This window comes from Bombina bombina, chromosome 1 (genome assembly GCF_027579735.1).
Source record: "Bombina bombina isolate aBomBom1 chromosome 1, aBomBom1.pri, whole genome shotgun sequence".
Classification (NCBI taxonomy): domain Eukaryota; kingdom Metazoa; phylum Chordata; class Amphibia; order Anura; family Bombinatoridae; genus Bombina; species Bombina bombina.
Genome location: NC_069499.1, coordinates 359,765,167 through 359,784,119, shown reverse-complemented (window position 1 = coordinate 359,784,119; position 18,953 = coordinate 359,765,167). Strand labels below are relative to the sequence as shown.

At 39.0% G+C, this 18,953-nt stretch overlaps 1 protein-coding gene across 3 annotated transcripts in view; it reads right to left on the bottom strand.

The window, feature by feature from the left end:
* ACMSD (aminocarboxymuconate semialdehyde decarboxylase) overlaps positions 1–18,953 on the bottom strand; it is a 325,314-nt gene that overhangs the window by 8,909 nt on the left and 297,452 nt on the right. For all 3 annotated transcript variants that reach the window (XM_053698228.1, XM_053698227.1, XM_053698229.1), the window contains one exon: positions 4,181–4,279. In XM_053698228.1, coding sequence (XP_053554203.1) covers positions 4,181–4,279 — 99 coding nt within the window. The remainder of the gene's footprint in view (positions 1–4,180; positions 4,280–18,953) is intronic.

The window sequence follows — 18,953 nt, the reverse complement described above, 5'->3', positions numbered from 1 at the left end:
GCATCTAAGGATTTAGGCAAACTTCTTCCTTGTTTGTTATCTACTCTGGGAAGCGTAAGGGTCTGAAGGCTTCTTCGAATTCCTTATCCTTTTTGGTTGAGGAGTGTTGTATGCGATCGAGCTAATTGACACCCCCTGCTAGCAGACGATTGGCCGCGAATCTGCAGGGGGCGGCATTGCACAAGCAGTTCTGGTGAACTGCTTGTGTAATGATAAATGCCGACAGCGTATGCTGTCGGCATTCAGCGATGTCTGTCGGACATCATATGCTACAGCTTATCATGTCGGACAGACATTGGTAAATCTATCCCTAAGAATCCAAAAGCCAGTAGCACTGTTCAACAATATTTATTTGTTTGGTACAACAAAATAAAAATGCAACGCTTCGGACCTATCAGTCCTTAATCATGCATGATTAAGGACTGTTAGGTCCGAAACGTTGCATTTTTATTTTGTTGTACCAAACAAATATTGTTGAACTGTGCTGCTGCCTTTTGGATTCTTATGATTATATGGGCTCTGAGTGTGGGACCCGGCAGTGAGCACTTTTTGCACTAGTGCTGAATTATTCTGCATTTTCTGATTCATTCATCCAATCTTAACCTGGATGCTGAGATAGTGAGTTTGTAATAGCTGCTGATTCCATCAGTAGCTGGTTTCAATTGTAGTGTTGGCACAAATAACACTGGTCCTAAACGGACATGACTGCTGACCCAATCAAAAGTGGTAGATGCACGACCCGGCTGCACAACTAGCATGCTGATTCCCTTTGAACCAGCAATTCTCTGCGGCTCCCGAGCAGTACGTAAACTATTTGTTTGAGCCCTTTGCATGGGTTAAACACATAGCACTGCAGGGTTATTAGTGTTAAAATTATATGCATTTCATTTTTACACTAAAATGGCTCTTTCAATTATGCATAGGAAAACAACTTTCCAATATACGTTTATTATTTATTTTGCCTCCTTTTCCTGTAATTTAAGTAAAAAAATTGTAACTTTTTCCAGTCCTGAAAATTGGACGAGCCTAACCTTGCCTCATATATTTCCCTAATTTCCGAATTGTTAAAGGGACATTAAACTGCTGAGCTTTGTTTTTCCTCCTGTGCCTGCAGTTGTCTTCAAAGTGATTCCTTTATTTTACAGGCCGGTTTACAAGTGGCGCGCTATTTAGCGCTTTCACTCAAGTTTTAACCGCCAAAAGTAATCATTTCAGCGCATGTATTACAAGTTGAAAGCTAACTAAAGGACTTTGAATGTTTAACATTCCAATGTTCTTCACATACAAAAAAAATGTATTTTAAATATATATCTATTCCATATAGACATATAGGTATAGATATATATTTTACATAGAAATATATATTTAATAATACAAATTAAAATTTTTCCATGTGAAGAACATTGGAATGTAAAATGAGTAACGCGTTTTTGGTTTTGCACTTTAGGTCTAACACAATGTCGGGTAAGGACACACGAAGAATGAGTTATCTTAAGATGCGTTCTGTAAATATTAAAAAAATATATTAATGATTATAGATACTATAATATACTGTATATATATATATATATATATATATATATATATATATTCTATGGGTTATTTATAAAAAAAATCTAGAACATTTATAATAATTATTGACATTAATTATTACTATTTTTCAATATTTTATATGTAATAAATACATAACACACCTTAATATAACTCATGTCGGGTTAGCTCACATGAAGAATTAGAGTACTCCTGTTGGGTTTCATTACATATATACAGCTCTGGAAAAAATTAAACCCTTAAGGACAAGGCCATTTTTCAATTTCTTACCCTAAAGGGACATGAAACCCAAATTTTTTTTTTTCATGATTTAGAAAGATCATGCCATTTTAAACAACTTTCTAATTTACTTTGGTTGTCTACTTTGCTTTATTCTATTGATATTCTTTGCTGAAAAGCATATCTAGATAGGCTCAGTAGCTACTGATTGGTGGCTTCACGTAGATGCCTCGTGTGATTAGCTCACTTATGTGTACTGCTATTTCTTCAACAAAGGATATATAAAGAATTAAGCAAATTAGATAATAGAAATAAATTGAAATGTTGTTTAAAGTTGCATTCTCTTTCTGAATCATGAAAGAAAAATTTGGGGTTTAATGTCCCTTTAAGGACCAGGGCTATTTTTACATTTCTGCTGTGTATGTGTTTAGCTTTAATTTTCCTCTTCCTCATTTACTGTACCCACACATATTCTATACCGTTGTTCTCGCCATTTAATGGACTTTCTAAAGATACCATTATTTTCATCATATCTTATAATTTACTGTAATTTTTTTTTATAAAATATCATGAAAAAATGGGAACCCCCTCACTTTTTCTAACTTTGACCCACAAAATCTGTTACACATCTACAACCACCAAAAAACACCCATGCTAAGTAGTTTCTAAATTTTGTCCTGAGTTTAGAAATACCCAATGTTTACATGTTCTTTGCTTTTTTTGCAAGTTATAGGGCAATAAGTACAAGTAGCACTATGCTATTTCCAAACCATTTTTTTTCTCAAAATTAGCGAGTTACATCGTAACACTGATATCTGTCAGGAATCCCTGAATATCCCTTGACATGTATATTTTTTTTTTTAGGAGATAAGCCAAAGTATTCATCTAGGCCCATTTTGGTATATTTTATGCCACCATTTCACCGCCAAATGTGATCAAATAGAAAAAATTGTTCACTTTTTCACAAACTTTAGGTTTCTCACTGAAATTATTTACAAACAGCTTGTGCAATTATGCCACACATGGTTGTAAATGCTTCTCTGGGATCCCCTTTGTTCATAAATAGCAGACATATATAGCTTTGGCGTTGCTTTTTGGTAATTAGAAGGTCGCTAAATGCAGTAGTGTACCACACGTGTATTATGCCCAGCAGTGACGGGGTTAATTAGGGAGCTTGTAGGGTTAATATTAGCTGTAGTGTAGTAGACAACCCAAAGTATTGATCTAGGCCCATTGTGGTATATTTCATGCCACAATTTCACCGCCAAATGCAATCAAATAAAAATATATGGCTCTGGCATTGCTTTTGAGTAAATAGAAGGCTCCTAAATGCAGCTGCGCACCACACGTGTTTTATGCCCAGCAGTGAAGGGGTTAATTAGGTAGCTTGTAGGGTTAATTTTAGCTTTAGAGTAGAGATCAGCCTCCCACCTGACACCCCCCACCCCCTGATCCCTCCCAAACAGCTCTCTTCCCTCCCCCACCCCACAATTGCCTGCCATCTTGAGTACTGGCAGAAAGTCTGACCGTACTAAAATAAAAGGCTTTTTTAAATTTATTTGTTATTATTATTTTTTTAAAATATTTATTCTGCTTTTTTAGGGTTCCCCCTTAGCCCCCAACCTCCCTGATCCCCCCTCCAAACAGCTCTCTAACCCTCCCCCCTCTACCTTATTGTCCGCCATCTTGGATACTGACAGCTGTCTGCTAGTACCCAGTTGACCATATAATTTGTTGTTTTTTTAAAAATAAAATAAATATCTCTATTTTTCTGTAGTGTAGCTTCCCCTCTCAATACCCTCCCCCTCCCGGATCCCTTTCCAAAATTTTTTCCCCCTCCCTCTCCTTTTCCCCTTCCCCTCTCCCTCCTTTCCTTCAGTATAATTGCCGTGGACGCACGTGCGCTCCCAAGCCCCGCCTTCTTGCGTTCTCACGGACACTTTCATCACAGGATCCGGAGCATGCAACGGCGATGGGCCGCCCACCCGCCTCCCAGCATTGGCTCCAACCCACCAACGATCTGCACCAGAGTGGCCCTCTCTGCATTGACAACTCTGCAATTCTATTTCTGCAGTGCCCCACTCGTGGGGCATGCAGAAATAGTGCAATCTCGCTATTTTGAGCGAGATCGCGGTAGAGAGAAGCCCAGGACTGCAGTGTCGTACTGGGTACGACGTTGGTCGTTAAGGGGTTAAGAGACCACTTCTAAAGGATCAGTTTATCTGGTTTTATGATATATAGGTATTTGTTTGAAATTAACTTTTTTGTTGTATTCTTTAAACTACTGACAACATTATATTGTCATTTAGAGCATTTATTTGCAGGCAGTGACAACTGGTCAAAATAACATTTTTTTTTATATATATATATTTTACATAATAATGAAAATCTACAAAATACTAAAGCATACTTTCAGTCGTCCATCAAATTCTTCAATAGATTCAATCAGTTGTCCTGGAATATGTTCTCCTAAAGGGAAAGGGTAGTCGGTTCCCAAAAGCACTTTATCCTAGACAGAGGAAAATATGTTATTTAAATTTGATACAGAAGACAACAGTTTTGTTGTAATTTTTACTTACTAGAGTCCACAGTAACTCTTGCTGAACACCTCTTTGATACCCAAGGTAAAGGAGTAAAAAGGGCATGGAAGATATCAGTGTGCTCGGGTCTACAATGCCAACCTACTATTGCAAGGCTTTTTGTTGTGTAAAATATTTAAAAAAGTAAGAGGTATGTTATTTACACATCACGCTTAACAATCTGTCCCCTGTAAGTGCAGACAACTTAGCTAAGACTGAAGCAACTTTATAGTAGCAAAGCTTTGTTCATTTTGACTCTTTATGGTGGAGATTCATTTTATTGTGGGCTATTTGTTGTGATTCATTTTCATGGGAACCACCTGCCAATGAGCGGAGTATTCGATCCTAAATTGAAAAGAGGGGGTTCCCTCTTTCTAAATTGGGATCTTATATTTTTCCCTTTGTGTGTTATGGGAGCAATAGTGGCTCTAAAAGTTTTCCTTTACCCTCGTCATGCACTGTAGGGATGTGCTTGAGTGGCGGCCGCTAGCGGAATTTAGCTCTTTTCAGAGCTGAATTTCTTGTGAAAGTGCAACACACAATGATGTTGCACTTTCACAAGAAAAAATCCGTCTCTGAAAAGATACGAATGCCGCAATCGCCTGCTTTTTTCCGCAGTGAACAAAACTGCCAAACGTCTAATGCACTGTGCAGGTGTATACTTTGTGAACACCTGAAAATTTGAGGGGGCATGAATCCTCATGTAAGAGATGAATTCCTTCATTCTCACCCTCACTTCCCATCCTCACTCCTATAAATTACTTGGTTTCAAGAGACACAGGTAATCACTGACAAGCTGCATCCTCAATGGGCATTTTTCCCTGGAATCTTTGGGGCTACTAGACAATCTAACAAAACCTGGCCCTTTTTAAAGAAGAGGTCACTTGCCCCTCTATAATATTTGGGGGAGATAAGGGCTCTGTTAGAGCCCCCTCCCTATCAGGTAAACCAGCTTGGTTAAGTGCTGCTGCAAGTTTGACATTTTTTCAGTGATAACCTGCATCTTACAGGAACATGCAAACGCTCCTTTGAGAAGGCAGACTGTCCTCTTTCATGTGTCCATAAAAGTGGTCTGGGGTTTAATATATAGACTTTTAAACCCCCCCCCCCCCCAGCCACATACCCACTAAAAAAAGGAAATCCTTGCATCTGCAGGGATTTCCTTGTTTCCTGTGACATTATCACTTGTACAAGTGGAGATGACACAGTTCCGCCTTCAGTTGGTGATGGCAAAGGACATTACAGTTCAAGATATCCTCAGGATCAGATGGGTGAAACCCCAGGAGAATGTCTTGTATGCTTTGAGCTCAGTGAGGAGGACAACAATATGTCACACTTTACCAATTAAACAAATATAAAACTCAAAATGTAATTCTGAAAAAATAGCCGTAAAAACCTTGTAACATACTTTCGGCTAGATTAATACCAGCGGGCTTTTTAACGCCCACTGGTATTACGAGTCTGGCAGGTACAGGTCTTCCGCTCACTTTTTTTCAGCGATTTTAGATTACCGCAATCCCCTTACGTCAATTGCGTATCCTATCTTTTTAATGGTATTTTCCTAACGCCGGTATTACGATCACCTGAAAAAGTGAGCGGTAGACCCTCTCCTGGCAAGACTCCTACCACATTTAAAAGTCAGTAGTTAAGAGTTTTATGGGCTAACGCCGTAACATAAAACTCTTAACTAAAGTGCTAAAAAGTACACTAACACCCATAAACTACCTATTAACCCCTAAACCGAGCCCACCCCCACATCGGAAACACTTAACTAAAATGTTTAACCCCTAATCTGCAGACCGGACATCGCCGCCACTTTAATAAATGTATTAACCCCTAAACCGCCGCACTCCCGCCTCGCAAACACTAGTTACATTTTATTAACCCCTAATCTACTGTCCCTAACATTGCCAACACTTACCTACATTTATTAACCCCTAATCTGCCGCCCCCAACGTCGCCGCTACTATATTAAATGAATTAACCCCTAAATCTAAATCTAACCATAACCCCCTAACTTAAATATAATTTAAATAAAACTAAATTAAATGACTACAATTAAATAAATTAATCCTATTTAAAACTAAATACTTAGCTATAAAATAAACCCTAAGATAGCTACAATATAATTAATAATTACATTGTAGCCATCTTAGGGTTTATTTTTATTTTACAGGCAACTTTGTATTTATTTTAACTAGGTACAATAGTTATTAAATAGTTATTAACTATTTAATAACTACCAAGCTAAAATAAGTACAAAAGTACCTGTAAAATAAACCCTAACCTAAGTTACAATTACACCTAACACTACACTATAATTAAACTAATTACCTAAACTACCTACAATTAATTACAATTAAATAAACTCAATTATGGAAAAAAACACACTAAATTACAGAAAATTAAAAAAGAATTACAAGAATTTTAAACTAATTACACCTAATCTAATCCCCCTAATAAAATAAAAAAGCCCCCCAAAATAATAAAATTCCCTACCCTATACTAAATTACAAATAGCCCTCAAAAGGGCCTTTTGCGGGGCATTGCCCCAAAGTAATCAGCTCTTTCACCTGTAAAAAAAAATACAATACCACCCCCAACATTAAAACCCACCACCCACACACCAAACCCTACTCTAAAACCCACCCAATCCCCCCTTAAAAAAAACCTAACACTTCCCCCTTGAAGATCACCCTACCTTGAGACGTCTTCGCCCAGCCGAGCACAAGTGGTCCTCCAGAGGGTCCGAAGTCTTCATCCTATCCGGCCAGAAGAGGACCTCCAGACCGGCAGAAGTCTTCATCCGGATGGCATCTTCTATCTTCATCCTTCCGGAGCGGAGCGGGTCCATCTTCAAGACATCCGACGCGGAGCATCCTCTTCATCCGACGGCCGACGACTGAATGACTGGTCCTTTAAGTGATGTCATCCAAGATGGCGTCCCTTGAATTCCGATTGGCTGATAGAATCCTATCAGCCAATCGGAATTAAGGTAGGAAAAATCCTATTAGCTGATCCAATCAGCCAATAGGATTGAGCTTGCATTCTATTGGCTGTTCCAATCAGCCAATAGAATGCGAGGTCAATCCTATTGGCTGATTGCCATTATACTTATGAACCCCTAATCTACTGCCCCTAATCTACTGGATGTCTTGAAGATGGACCCGCTCCGCTCCGGAAGGATGAAGATATAAGATGCTGCCTGGATGAAGACTTCTGCCGGTCTGGAGGTCCTCTTCTGGCCGGATAGGCTGAAGACTTCGGACCCTCTGGAGGACCACTTGTGCCTGGCTGGGTGAAGACGTCTCAAGGTAGGGTGATCTTCAAGGGGGTAGTGTTAAGTTTTTTTAAGGGGGGATTGGGTGGGTTTTAGAGTAGGGTTGGGTGTGTGGGTGGTGGGTTTTAATGTTGGGGAGGGGTATTGTATTTTTTTTTACAGGTGAAAGAGCTGATTAGTTTGGGGCAATGCCCGGCAAAAGGCCCTTTTAAGGGCTATTTGTAATTTAGTATAGGGTAGGAAATTTTATTATTTTGAGATTAGATTAGGTGTAATAAGGGGTTAATAACTATAATGTAGATGTCGCCGATGTTGGGGGAAGTAGATTAGGGGTTCATAAGTATAATGTAGGTGGCGGCGGTGTCCGGAGCGGCAGATTAGGGGTTAATAATATAATGTAGGTGTCAACGATAGCGTGGGCGGCAGATTAGGGGTTAATAAGTGTAAGATTAGGGGTGTTTAGACTCGGGGTTCATGTTAGGTGCAGACATAAAATTTATTTCCCCATAGGAAACAATGGGGCTGCGTTAGGAGCTGAACGCTGCTTTTTTGCAGGTGTTAGTTTTTTTTTCAGCCAGCTCAGCTCCATTGTTTCCTATGGGGAAATCGTGCACAAGCACGTTTTGCCATCTTACCGCTACCGTAAGCAACGCTGGTAGTACAGTGAGATGTGAAGCTAAATTTTGCTCAACGCTCACTTTTCTGAGGCTAACGCCAGCTTGAAGGAAAGTTGTAATACCAGCGTTGGCTTAAGTGAGCGGTAAGAAAAAAAGGCTTGTTAGCCCCGCACAGACTTACAGACAAAAACTCGTAATCTAGGCGTTTGATTGCTTATTTCTGCATTTTTTCCCCTGCAATTTAACTCTGTAATCTGGAGTGGCTGAAAGTGTTCCTGCAGGATTCTGAACCCAAACCCTAAACTACAACTACTCAGTGATTGCTTGACCAATGGAGGAGCTCATTTATATCCTCCCAAAATGGCCAGAACAAAGGAGATAAGATAAAGAATATTATAAAAGCAATATCCCTGGACTGCAAAACAATGTTGTTAACAAAAGTATAGTTTTATATACATCTAATTTGTGTGCTTATATTTTATTTAAAGTGACATGAAACCCAAAATTTATTCAGATAAAGCATGTAATTTTAAAGAACTTTCAATTTTATTTGAGTCAACAAAGTTTCTTTGTTCTCTTAGTATCTTATGTTGAAAAACAAGGACATAAGGTCAGGAGTGTTTCTGTTGCTGTCATCAGTTGCGCGCGCAGCAAAAACAATGTTGGCTAAACAAACACCTAACACATGCGCAATATGTACCTCTCAACCACCATCAAAAAACAGTCGCCGACATCAGTTGCGTGCGCAGCCAAAATAATGTTGGTTAAACACCATGCGCAATATGTAACTTTTAACTGCCATCCCCCCACCGCAATAACTAAATAAAATGTAGTAACCCCTAATCTGCCAACCCCCACATCGCAAAGTATATAATAAAGTTATTAACCCCTAATCCACCATTCACCCACATCGCAATCTAACTAATAAACGGCTAGATTTAGAGTTTGGCGGTAGCCGTCAAAACCAGCGTTAGAGGCTCCTAACGCTGGTTTTGGGCTACCGCTGGTATTTAGAGTCAGTTAGGAAAGGGTCTAACGCTCACTTTCCAGCCGCAACTTTTGCATACAGCAGATCCCCCTACGCCATTTGCGTATCCTATCTTTTCAATGGGATCTTTCTAACGCCGGTATTTAGAGTCTTGGCTGAAGTGAGCGTTAGAAATCTAACGACAAAACTCCAGCCGCAGAAAAAAGTCAGTAGTTAAGAGCTTTCTGGGCTAACACCGGTTTATAAAGCTCTTAACTACTGTGCTCTAAAGTACACTAACACCCATAAACTACCTATGTACCCCTAAACCGAGGTCCCCCCACATCGCCGCCACTCTATTAATTTTTTTTAACCCCTAATCTGCCGACCGCACACCGCCGCCACCTACGTTATCCCTATGTACCCCTAATCTGCTGCCCCTAATACCACTGACACCTACATAATATTTATTAACCCCTAATCTGCCGCCCCCAACGTCGCCGCCACCTACCTACAATTATTAACCCCTAATCTGCCGACCGCACACCGCCGCCACCTACGTTATCCCTATGTACCCCTAATCTGCTGCCCCTAATACCGCCGACCCCTATATTATATTGATTAACCCCTAATCTGCCGCCCCCGCTATCACTGACCCCTGCATATTATTATTAACCCCTAATCTGCCGCTCCGTACACCGCCGCAACCTACGTTATTTCTATGTACCCCTAATCTGCTGCCCCTAACACCGCCGACCCCTATATTATATTTATTAACCCCTAATCTGCCGCCCCCAACGTCGCCTTCACCTACCTACAATAATTAACCCCTAATCTGACGACCGGATCTCACTGCTACTCTAATAAATGTATTACTCTAAAGCTAAGTCTAACCCTAACACTAACACCCCCCTAAATTAAATATAATTTAAATCTAACAAAATAAATTAACTCTTATTAAATAAATTATTCCTATTTAAAGCTAAATACTTACCTGTAAAATAACCCCTAATATAGCTACAATATAAATTATAATTATATTGTAGCTATTTTAGGATTAATATTTATTTTACAGGCAACTTTGTAATAATATTAACTAGGTACAATAGCTATTAAATAGTTAATAACTATTTAATAGCTATCTAGTTAAAATAATTACAAAATTACCTGTAAAATAAATCCTAACCTAAGTTACAATTAAAGCTAACACTACACTAGCAATAAATTAATTAAATACAATACCTACAATTAAATACAATTAAATAAACTAACTAAAGTACAAAAAATAAAAAAGAACTAAGTTACAAAAAATAAGAAAATATTTACAAACATTAGAAAAATATTACAACAATTTTAAACTAATTACACCTACTCTAAGCCCCCTAATAAAATAACAAAAAATAGAAAAAAATAGAAAAGCTCTTTTACCTTACCAGCCCTTAAAAGGGCCATTTGTGGGGCATGCCCCAAAGAATTCAGCTCTTTTGCCTGGAAAAAAACATACAATACCACCCCAACATTACAACCCACCACCCACATACCCCTAATCTAACCCAAACCCCCCTTAAATAAACCTAACACTAAGCCCCTGAAGATCTTCCTACCTTATCTTCACCACACCAGGTATCAGCGATCCGTCCAGGCTCCGATGTCTTGATCCAAGCCCAAGCGGGGGGCTGAAGACATCCATCCTCCGGCTGAAGTCTTGATCCAAGCGGGCAGAAGAGGACATCCGGACCGGCAAACATCTTCATCCAAGCCGAATCTTCTATGTTCTTCCATCCGATGACGACCGGCTGATCTTCAAGACCTCCAGCGCGGATCCATCCTCTTCTTCCGACGACTAGACGACGAATGGAGGTTCCTTTAAGGGACGTCATCCAAGATGGCGTCCCTCGAATTCCGATTGGCTGATAGGATTCTATCAGCCAATCGGAATTAAGGTAGGAAAATTCTGATTGGCTGATGGAATCAGCCAATCAGATGCAAGTTCAATCCGATTGGCTGATCCAATCAGCCAATCAGATTGAGATTGCATTCTATTGGCTGTTCCGATCAGCCAATAGAATGCGAGCTCAATCTGATTGGCTGATCGGATCAGCCAATCGGATTGAACTTGAATCTGATTGGCTGATTCCCTTAAAGGAAGTCGTCGGTGAAGATGGATGTTCCGTGTCGGCGGGATGAACTACATGAATCCGGAAGAAAGAAGATTGAAGATGCCGCTTGATAGAAGACTTCAGTCGGATCATGGACCTCTTCAGCTCCCGCTTGGATGAAGACTTCAGCCGGATCATGGACATCTTCAGCACCCCACTTGGGCTTGGATCAAGACATCGGAGGCTCTTCTGGATCGATCGGTGAACCCGGCGTGGTGAAGACAAGGTAGGGAGATCTTCAGGGGCTTAGTGTTAGGTTTATTTAAGGGGGGGTTAGGTTACATTAGGGGTATGTGGGTGGTGGGTTGTAATGTTGGGGGGGGGGGGTATTGTATGTTTTTTTTTTACAGGCAAAAGAGCTGAATTCTTTGGGGCATGCCCCGCAAAGGGCCCTTTTCAGGGCTGGTAAGGTAAAAGAGCTTTTCTATTTTAATTTTAGAATAGGGTAGGGCATTTTTTTATTTTGGGGGTCTTTGTTATTTTATTAGGGGGCTTAGAGTAGGTGTAATTAGTTTAAAATTGTTGTAATATTTTTCTAATGTTTGTAAATATTTTTTTATTTTTTGTAACTTAGTTCTTTTTTATTTTTTGTACTTTAGTTAGTTTATTTCATTGTATTTATTTGTAGGTATTGTATTTAATTAATTTATTGATAGTGTAGTGTTAGGTTTAATTGTAGATAATTGTAGGTAGTTTATTTAATTTATTTATTGATAGTGTAGTGTTAGGTTTAATTGTAACTTAGGTTTGGATTTATTTTACAGGTAATTTTGTAATTATTTTAACTAGGTAGCTATTAAATAGTTATTAACTATTTAATAGCTATTGTACCTGGGTAAAATAATTACAAAGTTGCCTGTAAAATAAATATTAATCCTAAAATAGCTACAATATAATTATAATTTATATTGTAGCTATATTAGGGTTTATTTTACAGGTAAGTTTTTAGCTTTAAATAGGAATAATTTATTTAATAAGAGTTAATTTATTTCATTAGATTTAAATTATATTTAAGTTAGGGGGGTGTTAGTGTTAGGGTTAGACTTTAGGGGTTAATACATTTATTAGAGTAGCGGTGAGATCCGGTCGTCAGATTAGGGGTTAATTATTGTAGGTAGGTGGAGGCGACGTTGGGGGCGGCAGATTAGGGGTTAATAAATATAATATAGGGGTCGGCAGTGTTAGGGTCAGCAGATTAGGGGTACATATGTATAATGTAGGTTGCGGCGGTGTACGGAGCGGCAGATTAGGGGTTAATAATAATATGCAGGGGTCAGCGATAGCGGGGGCGGCAGATTAGAGGTTAATAAGTGTAAGGTTAGGGGTGTTTAGACTCGGGGTACATGTTAGGGTGTTAGGTGCAGACTTAGGAAGTGTTTCCCCATAGGAAACAATGGGGCTGCGTTAGGAGCTTAACGCTGCTTTTTTGCAGGTGTTAGGTTTTTTTTCAGCTCAAACTGCCCCATTGTTTTCTATGGGGGAATCGTGCACAAGCACATTTTTGAAGCTGGCCGCATCCGTAAGTACCGCTGGTATCGAGAGTTGCAGTGGCGGTAAATATGCTCTACGCTCCCTTTTTTGGAGCCTAACGCAACCATTCTGTGAACTCTAAATACCAGCGGTATTTAAAAGGTGCGGGGGAAAAAAAGCATGCGTAGCTAATGCACCCCTTTGGCCGCAGAACTCTAAATCTAGCCGAAAGTGATTAATCTCTAATCTGCCATTCATCCACATCGCAATCTACCTAATAAAGTGATTAACCCCTATTCCGCTATTCACCCACAATGTAAATAGCCTAATTACATTATTAACCCCTAAACTGCTAACCCCCGACAACGCAAATAATTAATCTAATCATTAAGCCCCCTAACCCAGGGTTCTTCAAACTTTTTTCCCCAAGACCCAGTGCCATAGTACCACATACCTTTGCAGCCCTTTTTGTATACTTGGTCTGAAAGTTTCGGAAGTAATATACAACATAGTAACTAAAAAGAGTGCATACTTTGTTCCTGATTGTAGTCAAACTTGCAAGTGTTGTAATAGGATATAACAAACACACACACAAACTCTCATATACAACACACACTTCAAACACACACAGTCATACAACACACACACACCACACACTCTCATATAACACACGCATACACCACACACACATACACCACACACACTCATCCAACACACACACCACAAACACTCTCTATCCAACACACACACCACACACACTCTCATATAACACCCACACACACCACACACACTCCTACAACCCACACACAGGTCGCGACCCAGTAAACATGGTGTTGCGACCCAGTAATGGGTCCCGACCTGTGGTTTGAAGAACCACGCCCTAACCTAACACCCCCTAAATTAACCCCAATTATAAAAAAAAGACTTCTTTATAAATGAATTAAAAAGTACCAAAATAAAAATAAATTAACTTAAAATTAAAATAAAAAAACTTATATTTTATTAAAAAAAAACCTAAGATTATATTAAAATAAAAAAATCTATTACAGTATCTAAAATTTGAGAAAAAAATAAACGAAATTATCCAAAATATTTTTTAAACCTAATCTAATACCCCTATAAAAATAAAAAGCCACCCCAAAATATAAAAACCCTAATTTAACACTAAACTACCAATAGCCCTTAAAAGGGCATTTTGTAGGGCATTGCCCTAAAGCAAATAGTTCTTTTACTGTTAAAAATTAAAAATTACCCCCTAAAAGTAAAACCCCCAACTCCCCAAAATAAAAAACCTAACTCTAAAAAAACCTAAGCTACCCATTGCCCCTAAAGGGGTATTTGTATGGGCATTGCCCTTAAAAGGGGCGATCAGCTCTTTTGCTGCCCATTAAAATATAAAAGCCCTAAACTAAAAAAAAAAACACCCCCAAAAAAACCTAACTCTAACCCCGAAATAGGTACTCACCATTTTTGAAGTCCGGCGGTAAAGGTCTTCTTCCAGGCGGCTCTATTATTCATCCAGCGCAGGGACATCTTTTTTCTTCATCCGGAGCGAAGGCAGCGCAGAGCGAAGGCAATGTGGAGCAGGACCGGTGGCCGCAAAGACATCCAGCGTGGAGATCCTCTTCATGCGATCGTCGCCACACACTGAAGATTGAATGCAAGGTACCCATTTAATATTGGGATACCTTGCATTTCTATTGGCTGAAATTTTTAAATCCGCCAATAGGATGAGAGCTACTGAAATCCTATTGGCTGTTCAAATAGGAATGCAAGATGCCCCAATATAAAACGGGTACCTTGCATTCAATCTTCAGTGTGCGGCGGTTGAAGACCGCCGCCACTGAGGAGGAACAGTGCACCTGATCCGCTCCACAACTCCGGTAAGAAGATAGAAGATCTTCGCCACCTGGATGAAGACTTTGCACCGCCTGGATAAAAATGTATGTCCGGACTTCAGGAACGGTGAGTACATTTTCTGGGGTTAATGTTAGGTTTTGGGGTTTTTTTAGATTAGGGATTTTTTATTTTTAATGGGCACTAAAGAGCTGATTTCCCTTTTAAAGGACAATGCCCATACAAATGCCCCATTAGGGTAGCTTAGGTTTTTTAGGGTAGGTCTTTTTTTAGTTTGGGGAGTTGTGTGGTTTTACTGTTAGGGGTTAATTTGTACTTTTTTTTTTTTTTAGGTAAAAGAGCTGATTACTTCAGGGCAATGCCCTACAAAAGGCCTTTTAAGGGCTATTTGTAGTTCTTTCTTAGATTAGGGGTTGTTTTTATTTTGGGGTGGCTTTTTTGTTTTTATAGCGGTATTAGATTTGGTTTATTTTTGGGAGTTAGACTTTTATGGGCGACACAACATTGTTATGTTTTTTTCTTACGCGCCGGCAGTTCATAAACTGCAGTAAGTCACTGGCCACTCCAAAAATGTGTATTTCTGAACATCGCCAGTTTATCCGACTTATGGCAGTATGATCTGCCGGTGCCGTATATGTGATTCACCCGATGTGCGAGGTGAACTTACAGGCAACGCGGGTTTCAGCAGTTGAGCTGAAACCTACACCGCATATGTAATCTCGCCCCTGAGCTGCATCCATGTGGATTCCGAAAATGGCAGAGTGGTGAGATCCCTCGACCCCCAAGAGGAACCTCACTCTACAACAATAGATTGCCCTCTGTGCAGGCTTAACGCCTAGTAACTATATAAAAAAATAACTTAAATGTCCCTATAGCAATTTTAGTTTTTTTGTTTCTCATAAGAGAAGCATTTTCAACCACATGGTGTCACTGTCTTAAAGTTAAATAGTAATCTTATACTACACTAGATGTTACTGGAACAGTTGGTGTTTAAAACAGCAAGCTGGTGTTATATAGCTGTTTACCTTTCCTTTTAATATTGCTCTACAACACAACTCCAATTTTAATCCATTAACAAGGGATACGAAGGAGAATTGCTAAGTAGCATTAACTCTTATTTTATATGAACATCAAAGCTCTTGAAAAACAGTTTCCTAATTATTACACAGCTCCAAAAGACTTATTGGATTTCAAAAGCCATTCAAAGGACACTTTCGTACAAACCGCGTTCATGCATTTTTATGTACTGGTTTGTTTAAAATGTAAAAAAAAATATTAATTAAGGGCTAGATTACGAGTGGAGCGCAATATTGCACTTACACGGACACAATATTTGCGCACCACTCAGCAATACCAGCACACGTAAATTGCCCGGAAGCTAAGCATTCACGAGAGAGCGCTTCCACAGGCTTCAATGGGAGCAGGCCTTGGGCAGCAATAAATATGAATATGATTATATACATATATATTTATGCATTTATATCTGTAAACATAGTCCCCCATTGACATCCATGTGAAGGCACTTTCAGTGCTGTTTTTTTCTTACACCCCACATCCCCTCACTTTGTGTATTTTTTCAAATAAAACATAATTATGCTCACATTTTTATTTTATGTTACTCTACAGTCCTCTTTATTTTGGGGGCAATTGGGGCAATGTTTTCATTAAGCAGAGATCTGACCTCTGGTTAATGATTGCTAGCGCTAAGTGTAAAAGTGAGCTCTCCGTAGTATTAAACAGCCACTTGTAATGGCTGGTTATTTAACATTCGCTGGTAAAGGGACACATTTGCATGTTTACCATCGAACATTAAGATATCGCCTCACTTGTAATCTAGTCCTAAATATTATTGGAGTTTCTTTTCTTTTTTTTTTCCCCTTTTTTTTCAAATTTGTCAATTTTTTGTATTTATGTTTTAGCAATTTCCTTAACTGTTTAATTGATAAAAAAAATCAAGAAGCATGTTTGCTATATATCACTGCAGTTCCTTCAGTACAAAATTTGTTTCCATATGAAGTATTATCTCAAGCATTTCTAAGTTCAGAAATAGCTAGAGGGAGATTTGCATAAACACAGGAGCGGCGTTCCAAGCAGCAACCACGGGCCCGGCAAAGAAACTGGAAGTGACACCGGTCTGTGAGAAATCTTCCCATAGAGAGCCAACGGAATGCCGTAGCAGTGTCGAAACCCTGCCACTGTATACAAACAGGAACAGAGGGAAGCAGGCACTACATCAGGGTATCCATAAAACTTGAATCCTTTATTGTAGCAAAGTTAAAAAAATGAACAGCTACATCCGCTGTATATTACGCATAAAAGGTACAAAGAACAAAGTACTAGGCAGGAGAGGGTAAGACACATGAGCTGTCTGACTAGTTTCGAGTCCTTACAGGACTCTTATTCATAGACATCAGATGTCTATGAATAAGAGTCCTGTAAGGACTCGAAACTAGTCAGACAGCTCATGTGTCTTACCCTCTCCTGCCTAGTACTTTGTTCTTTCTACCTTTTATGCGTAATATACAGCGGATGTAGCTGTTCATTTTTTTAACTTTGCTTCAATAAAGGATTCCAGTTTTATGGATACCCTGATGTAGTGCCTGCTTCCCTCTGTTCCTGTTTGGAGATTTGCATAACCACAATTTCCTTATCTCTTTTTACTGATTTTTTTTTTTTTAAATAAAATACTTGAAAATACATTGACATGGATAAACATTTTTTTTATTTTAAATGAAGATAATTTTACTATTTTTACTGTGCAGAGAGAAAGTGAAAAAAATGCTTGTTGCATCCAGTAGAGGTCTCTGAGTACCATGTTATGTCCCAGTTACATTATTTCAAAAACAGCTGTTTGAATACTGTAGTTCAGTCTGTTTTAATTTGAAAAAGAAAAAAGAAAAGGATCTCCTTATTCCTTTAAACCTTTCTTCTGCCCCCTTTGACTAGAAAGCATGATATGTTCTCACTTTGGGATGCTTATTAGCATGCACAGCTCTGTTGCATATTTTCCAATAGAAAGGCTAACACCCAGCTTGCCATGTTTCTACAGATATTAAAGCTGCTGTCACTCTGGGATTCAGTGCACATTGTTTTTGATTTTCCTTGGGAAACGACTAGACTATTAGTTAGCATATCTGTATGAAATAAAATCTGTCTGTATGAAATACAATCTAGTATGAATTTGGCTTCTAGTGAACTACTGCTGAATTTTTTTTTTGTTTCTCTTTTTAATACTTCCCAATATTTTCACCTAGGAAATCATGATCTTGAGGCAGTGTGTTTCTGGCTCTGGTGAGGGTTTGAGTAGACCTGGGGTGCAGGATGCGCAGTGAGGTATTAGATACACTATTAAATGGCAGACACAGAGGGACACACACAAACACAGAGGGATCAGTATTGAGCCGACAGACAGGCAGTTGCTCCCATCCACCAGCCTCCTCCTACTGACTCACCATTCCAACCTCTGGCCTTGCTGCTGGATTCCCCATTCACATTCATGAAGTCAGCCAGAGCATCACATCAGGACCACACAACCTCAGTGCTGCACTCCACACCATGCAAATTCAAATAAAAGGTTTAGCACTTTTAAAAATATATAGATACAAGAGCAAGCACTATCAAGCTGTGCTTATAGTGATAACTATATTGATACAATTCAGGCTTAAAGGGACAGTCTACTTGTTTTAAAAGATAGATGATCCCTTTATTACCCAATTCGCCAGTTTTGCATAACCAACACTGTTCTATTAATATACATTTACCTCTGTGATTACCTTGTATCTAAGCCTCTGCAGACTGCTCCCTTATTTTAGTTCTTTTGACAGACTTGCATTTTAGCCAATCAGTGCCGACTCCTAAGTAACTCCACGGGAGTGAGCACACTATTATCTATATGGCACACTTGAACTAGCACCGTCTAGCTGTGAACAACTCAAAATGCGCTGAGATAAGAGGTGGCCTTTAAGGACTTAGAAATTAGCATATGAGCCTTCCTAGGTTTAGCATTCAACAAGGAATACTAAGAGCAATTTTGATGATAAAAGTAAATTTGAAAGTTGTTTAAAATTGCATGCCCTATCTGATTCATGGACGTTTAATTTTGACTAGATTGTCCCTTTTAGTAAATCACTTTCATCTGCATCATCATACATAGCCGTCAACTTAAAAAGTAAGGAAAGTGCTCCTTACTGTTTTGTTCTGAATGCATAGACGTCTTTTGTTGTGTTAAAGCCATTAGTTTATCTATTTATGTAT